Here is a 7,591-nt window from a genome sequence, read left to right as displayed (position 1 = left end):
GGCGGCAGAGCAGAGGGGTACTTGATAGCCAGGCGGCAGAGCAGAGGAGTACTTGATAGCCAGGCGGCAGAGCAGAGGAAAGGCTAACGATGGATGAGTGAGTAACATGGCCTTGTGGTACACCTAATTATCTTGTCTGTGAGTTCATCCTTGTGAGCTGTTTACAGCTGGGAACTGATTCCAACCAATTCAGATGTGTTCTGTAGGGGCGCCCCAGTGGCTGTGAGAAATAAGCTGGAGAGATTTGGGTTCACCAGCTGTTTTTATCCCCCTGAGGTTGACCTGCTGAACCCTTCTCCTTTTTTGAGAATTTTTTTTCCCTGGGATGGAATTTCTTCCAAGAGCCCCTGTTGTCAATTCGCTTGGGGCTATATTGTAATGTTACTGTCATGGACAGGTCAGGGGCTGTGAATGTTTGTTTACTGCCCGTGACCTGTCCATGACTTTTACTAAAAATACCCATGACTAAAATGCAGCCTTATCTATTAGTGTGGAGAACAGTCTCCCAACAGTGAAGGGCTGGGAGACTGGGAGGCTCAGAGAACTGGTAACAGGAGCCAGACCCTTCCCTCTCCAGATCAAGGGTGTGAATCCGGCTGTAGGCCAGTAATTAGTCCCATTCGGTTCATAAGAATATTCAGGTGAACAAGCGCTTGCAGCATCACGCCCTAGGTTCAGTCCCACGTTCTTGTTACAACTGGCACTCCCGGCACAGAGACAGAAGTGGGAATCAAGAGCATTAAGATATCTCATGGCTGGGAGGCTCCACTGCACAGTTGAGGCACATTGGTGAGGGCAACACAGAGAAGTTTGCACTGCCATTGCTCCCCCGTCTGTTTCTAGATCCATCTTTTGGCTACTATGTAGACTGTAAGATCTTTGGGGCAGGGACTGTATATATATATGGAGAGATACCTATCTCACAGAACTGGAAGGGACCCTGAAAGGTCATCGAGTCCAGCCCCCTGCCTTCACTAGCAGGACCAAGTACTGATTTTACCCCAGTTCCCTAAATGGCCCCCTCAAGGATTGAACTCACAACCCTGGGTTTAGCAGGCCAATGCTCCTCCCCGCATCTGTATGTTACAGATGTGTACATTGCTTAGCACAATTGTCTGGTGAAAGTGCTACTGTAATACAAATAAGTAATGTTTACAACGTTACTTCAATGTGTGAGCATTTAAGGTGGAACCATGTAGCACTTTTTATAAAAGGTATAACCTAGAAGATATATCACTGGATTTAATCTAAGTCTCTGCACAGCTAGGCTTTTTTGCACTGGAATGGTGAGACTTGTGGCTGGTCCCCAAGTAATAAGAATGTAATTAATCCAGTATTTCAGATCCTTTTGTTTTTTCCAATTAAATTACTCGGTGGTAAAAAGCAGTGAGTAGCAGCTTTGTAAAAACTGAGTTGTGGAAAAGATGACCTGCATCAGTGGCTAATCTTGCATCTTGATTCGTCTGAGCCCTAAAGCGCCTACGCAGTATTTTGCACTAAGGTGGGTGTTTAATAGTAATGATAATTAGCTAGCAGAATGCAGTTTGATGTTACTGAAATCTACCTAGGGCCATTTATAACCAATTCTACATGTAATGTGCTATTGTTTTCCTTTATCGGTATGTATATAAAACCTTTAAAACATGGCTTTTGGGGAGGGTGGGGGTTAGTTATTACATGCATTTTCTCCAGTTAGCTTGTGTCCTCTTTTGTACAACATTTAGCAATAACCACTATTCTAGTAGAAGGTCCAAATCCTATAAATTAAGGGTCACCCTCACTCCAGATTGTGCAAGTAAACCACCATTTTTGGTATGGTCACAAGTCTCAAGGTCACTTGGCACCCATAAAAAGTAGCACCCCATCGCAACTGCCCATCACCAATATGGGAATAAGGTGACAATGTAAGCGTCAGGGCAGGATGATGACCATTGAAAATCCCCATCTTACAAATATATGGCAGATTGATATTTTTTAAACTATGCCCTGCTCTCTTCTGGGTGGGTTTTTTAATTGTCTTAAAGGTTCAAACAAAATTCTGAATATATTATCTTAATACAGTTGAGTTAATATATTGAGTTAATATATTAACATGTTAGTGCCTTGTTTTGTTAATCTTGAGAGTAGCTGGTATCCAGTGTAAATTATATTATTATCTTATAGCTTTCACCTCATTTTGTCATGGCGTAATAACACTGTACTAAGCATGGAAAACGGGGACGCTGTCAGCATGCCGTTTTCGGTTTGTTGTGCGGCTGCAGCACTTTGTGCTGTTCCCAGGGTGGTGCTAATTGAACTGATGCAAATCTAGAGAGGTCTTTACAGAACTGGATGTTACACACGCTGGTCAAAACACCTGTGTTAACTCCAGCTCCACTGAAAACAGAAAAATAGCTTATGACAAATTATAGAAGCCAATATAATACAATGGAATAGAAAAAGTCCAGTTTGAAGGGGACCTGTGCCGTCAGAAGTATTGACCAGACACCATAAGTCCAGTTATCATAATTTTCTATTGTTTTCTAGTGTGCTGTAAAAAATAAAACCTGAAATTAGCGTACTATATCTGTCAAAACGATATATTTGATTGAATCTTTGAATAACTTTTTCAGTGCACAATCAGAAGCAGTAGGGACCAACTAGCCTTTAAAGAGTTAAGGACCTAGTCAGCTGGCATCAACGGTCAGCAACACAGTTAGCGTTGCGCCATCCACAGTCAACACTGTTTTATCTATCAGCTAAACTGTGCTGCAGTGACACTAGTGCGAGGTGAAATGGCGGAACCCGAAAAGAAAAAGATTCGAAGGCTGTGCTCTTTTAAAGACGAGTGGTTGCAACTCCCAGAGTATCGGAATTGGCTTACAAAGGCAAGCGAAGAGTCGGGATACTGTTCTATTTGTCATGTTCAATTCAAGGTTCACTTTGATTCTGTAAAAGCTATCCAGCATCATGCAGAGACAGCGGGTCACAAAATCAAAGTACGAGGACAAGTCCAGTCCAGTCCAATCGATAAATTCTTCGTAAAGATTGATACCTCCGAAGAACAACAGGTGTGCACGGCTGAATTGCTCTTAACATACCATGGAGTTAAACACCACCACAGCTACCATTCTCAAGACTGTGGAAATAAACTCTACCCCTCCATTTTCACTGATTCCAAGATAGCTTCCAAAATTCACTGTGGAAGGAGAAAAACGGAGGCTTTGATTGATACCGTATTAGCACCCCATTCATTAAAACTGGCTGTGCAAGACATTGGATCCTCATCGTTATCAATAATGACAGATGCTTCTAATAAAGGGAACACAAAATTATTCCCAGTTGCCCTCCGCTACTTTAATAAAGATAAGGGAAGCTGCACATGTATCGTAGACTTTTTCGAGGATGCAGATGAAACGTCAGAGGCAATCGCAAACAACTTAAGAAGATGTCTTCAAAATGCCGGTCTGATACATAATAAAATTGTGGCATATGGAGCAGACAACGCATCTGTCAATTTTGGAAAACACAAGTCTGTTTTGGTGCACCTAAAACAAATGTTGGATTTACCAAACCTTGTGCCAGGGCATTGCAGCACTCACATAGTGCACAATACAGCGAAACATGGCTTGAAAATGCTCTCTTACGATGTAGAGAATTTGGTCATCAAGGTTTTCAGTGAATTCTCATCCAGTGCAAAGAATATTAGTGAACTTAAAGAGTTCTTTGACTTCCTGGAGACAGAATATTCGGAAATCTTGCGCCATGTACCTACACGTTTTGTGACCCTTTTCACTGCCGTTGACAGGTTACTGAAGCATTGGCCTGCCCTCAAATCTTACTTTGTGAACAAAGGAGAGGAAAAAGTGAGCTGCGCAATATGGGCCTTTCTTTCCGAGCAAGAGGACGCAGTATCCGATGATGACATTATTACGCTTCCCGAGCTGTACATCTACTTTGTGCACAACATTCTGAGCCAATTTAACAACACCATAAAGGTTCTTGAAAGTGATTTCATTCAGGTAACTGAACTGTATGGCGTATTCAACAGGCTGAGAAGAGAGATTCAGAATCGGCAAGAGCAAGGCTTCTACGGGTACAAGGTGACACAGTTCTTGAAGAAACTGCCGCCTAATGAGCAGAATAAATTTGTTGGCGATGCCCAACGGGCTTACACACGCATGCTACAGTACCTGGAAAAGTGGTTTGATTTCAGCGAAAACTCTTTCTATGTGTTGTGTGCACCACTCAATCTGGACGGACCTCTTGAGCTAGACAAACTGTGTGCTTTGACTACAAACTGGGACATTCAAGTAGACGGAGATGAACTATTTACAGAAATGTGCTCATTGAATGATGCGCTACCAACCCTAAAGAGTTTGACAAATGATGCTGAATCGACATTGTCCCCGCAGCAACAAGAGCTCCACCATCGAGTCAATGTCTCTGAGGTCTGGGTAGAATTCTTTAAGCGCTGGGAGGCCCCGAACTTACTTAAAATTGTGCAGCATGTGCTTGCTGTACCACCCACCAACGCATTTGTGGAACGCATTTTCAGTGTTATGAAGAACTTGAGGACTAACGAAAGGAATCAGCTCCATGTGGACATGCTGAAAGCTCAGTTATTCGTGCACTTCAACTATAAAATGACATGTGCCGAGTTTGCTGGATTTTTGAAGACAAAAGCAGCGAAGGAGCTTGTGGTGGCAGCAAGAAAAGAACAGAAGTATAAATGTAAGTCGTTTCAATTGCCACGCTCATTAAACCTGGTTTTGTTTTCTTTTGTTTGTATCTTCTTTACACTGCAGAAGAAGTTAAAAAGTTTAATTGACAGTAGTGTTTAAAATCTCTCCCTGGTGAGGCGAAAGGTATTTGAGTCACACGTTCCATCTCCCACATTCAAATCCTTGCAGCTCCTGGTCTTCTCCTGGTGCCTGCTCTGGCCTTGCAGTGAAAATGAGCAAGTGAGCGAAGGTGGGAGAGAGCGAGTGATGGAGGGAAGGGGGATGGAGTGAGCAGGGGTGAGGCCTCCGGACAGGGGGCGGGGCAAGGGTGTTCGGTTTTCTGCAATTAGAAAGTTGGCAATCCTACTTCTAAAGTCCCCCAGGGTCTGCTTCATCTTAGCCAGGTCAGAGTTGTTCCTAGAACGCTAGACACTTGGCAGTAGCTCCCTCTCTCCTGGCCTCACTACCTCTGATTGTTCAGATGGGATGTGGTGTCCAGATTCGTCCCCTTCTCTCTCTCCCTTGGGAAAGGGTTTGGGGAGGATTCTGATTTTTCAGTTTCTCCAGTGCTATTTGGGCTTGTTTCTCTCCTTTCTTTCTCCAGCGCAGGGAATGACTCATGTTTGGATTCTCTCTCTCTGTCCCAGCAGGTGAGGAGATGATGAGTGAGAATGTGGAAGAGAATCCTCAGCAGGAAGATCCTGAGCCAGTTGAAACTCACGGGACTTTATTGGGTAGATCTGAAGCGACTGTGTCCTGGAGTCCAGAGCCTGGAAAAGCTGGTGGGTCTCAGCACAGACCAGAGAGACAGCAGGGAAACCAGCCAGGGAAGAACGCGGGTAAATCCACTCAATGTGAAGGTGGTTCGAAGAATCTTAGCAAAAACATGATGCACCAGAGATCCTCCAAAGGGGAGGGGAAAAACACATGCACCGAGTGTGGGAAAAGCTTCAGTCGGAGTTTATACCTTATCATACATCGCAGAACCCACACAGGAGAAAGACCTCATAAATGTCTTCAGTGTGGGAAAAACTTTATTGGCATCCCAACCCTGAAAAAACATCAGAAAATCCACACGAGAGAAAAATCCTATAAGTGCCCCGACTGCGGGAAAAGCTTCGGTGAGAGATCACACCTTATTGGCCACCAGAGAATCCACAGAGAAGCAAAAACCTTCATATGCTCTCAGTGTGGGGAAACCTTCTGTAACTGGTCATCCTTTCTTAGACATGAGAGAATCCACACCGGGGAGAGGGCTAAACCTTATAGCTGCCCCGAGTGTGGGGAGAACTTCCGTGATAGGACTGGTCTTATGAGGCATCAGACAACTCACACAGGAGAGAAACCCTATAACTGCCTGAAGTGTGGAGAAAGCTTCAGTCGGCGCTCAAACCTTACCAGGCACCAGAAAGTTCACACTGGGGAGAGACCCTATAAGTGCCTCAAGTGCGGGAAAAGCTTCAGTCAGAAATCAACCCGCAGCAGACATCTGAGAACCCACTGGGGAGAAAGCGAATAAATGCCCCGACTAGGACGGGCTGAAGTGAGTTAGACGGGAGCAGCTGAGACTAGCTTCCTTTGTAACCGCCAGCTTTCTGTGTGCTCTAAAATCCACACGTGGACCTGGATTGTCTTGAAAATTGCTGTGCCTCATCTGGGCCGGGGGCAGAGCTAGTGGTGGGAGGTTGTGGCCGTTTGGTCAAGGGGTTCCTCAGATACAGCCCCCCAGTAAGAAGCTGCTTTTACCATTCAGATTGCTCTGAAACTCTGTGCAAACTTAACTCCCATGAAAAGCAGGAAATAGAACATTAGAGTACATGCTACCCCCGCAACATAACCTTAACTCTGCCCTCTTTGAGTGAAGTCCCAACGTACCTGTAACACACATTTGCTCTCTACCTTTGCAGATGATGCAGAACACTTCAGGAATAGAGCACTGGTAAGCAGTGTAGGACAAATTTGAACACCTTCTGTTGCTAAGGGAAGACTCGGGGGTAGGTCAGGCATAGTGAGCCGCTCTCACTTACACTCAAAAACAGAGCCTGCCCCACACAACCCACCCCAGAACGGCAAAATGTTCCCATGGCTTCGCCCTTGCCCTGAGGATTCCTTGGGAGACGTGGCATTCACTGACCCCGCAGTGAGCCCCGGAGTCAGATGCCTGACAGACTCCATGGCTACAGTCCCTTGTGCATTTCTACTGGCAGAGCCTGCAGAACTCAGCACTGCAAGGAAGCATTACTGACCCTTTTAAAGTACACCTGCACCTCTCCTACTATCACAGGGACAGCTCTGCCAGCCCGCTCCGGCGAATCTCTTCCCCATTCAGTACAGCTACGCCTCACACGGCCAAGGTAGTCAGGTGCATGCAGATGAATTCTAGGATTCAAATCTGCGGAATACAGCACAAGCAATAGTCCATCTTCTTAGTCCTTCGTGTCTGCTTATTATGGCAACACCGTTACTGAACCGTTCTCAGTGGCTGTTGCCAGCTCCAAGAGGGCAGAGTTAAGGTTGCGCGGTGGGAATGACATTTACCTTCATTTCTTGGGTTTTAGAGGTGTAGGTTTAGCCACTCTCCACACTGGGGAAGGGCACAAGGTCGTGCTGGGCAATCTTAGCTCTGCATTGACTAAGGTTTGGGACAGTTAATATATTTGCTGATTCCACAAATGTCGTCACCGTTTGACTTTTCAGAGTCTGGTTTCCCATCTCTGGAGTTAGGAGACAGCAGCCAGCTCCAGTCTTCTCCGCCCTCCTCTGGCTCTGCCTGGGTTAGCAAAGGAAAAGCCCCGATCAGCCCGTCCACCCTCCCAGCTGCTGGGATTCCCTGTCCCAGCTGCTGGGATTCCCTGTCCCAGCGGCTGGGATTCCCTGTCCCAGCGGCT

The 7,591-nt window shown here is 45.6% G+C and overlaps 1 protein-coding gene across 3 annotated transcripts in view; it reads left to right on the top strand.

Annotated features, from left to right (window-relative positions):
• Positions 1–7,576, top strand: part of LOC112103657 — a 7,998-nt gene extending 422 nt beyond the window's left edge. The window contains exons 2-3 of one of the 3 annotated variants that reach the window (XM_029914268.1): positions 2,613–4,713; positions 5,354–7,576. In XM_029914268.1, the coding sequence (XP_029770128.1) occupies positions 2,775–4,713; positions 5,354–6,222 (2,808 nt within the window). In that variant the 5' untranslated portion in view covers positions 2,613–2,774 and the 3' untranslated portion in view covers positions 6,223–7,576. Of the gene's footprint in view, positions 1–2,115; positions 4,714–5,350 lie in introns of those variants that run through there. The other 2 variants (XM_029914267.1, XM_026663857.2) reach the window with 2 other exon arrangements.
• Positions 7,577–7,591: the final 15 nt, after the last annotated feature.

This window comes from Terrapene carolina, unplaced genomic scaffold (assembly GCF_002925995.2).
Source record: "Terrapene carolina triunguis isolate 2854851 unplaced genomic scaffold, T_m_triunguis-2.0 Scaffold34013, whole genome shotgun sequence".
Taxonomy (NCBI): Eukaryota; Metazoa; Chordata; order Testudines; family Emydidae; genus Terrapene; species Terrapene triunguis.
Note: the sequence above shows the minus strand (reverse complement) of the source record. Positions and strands in the feature narration are given on the sequence as shown.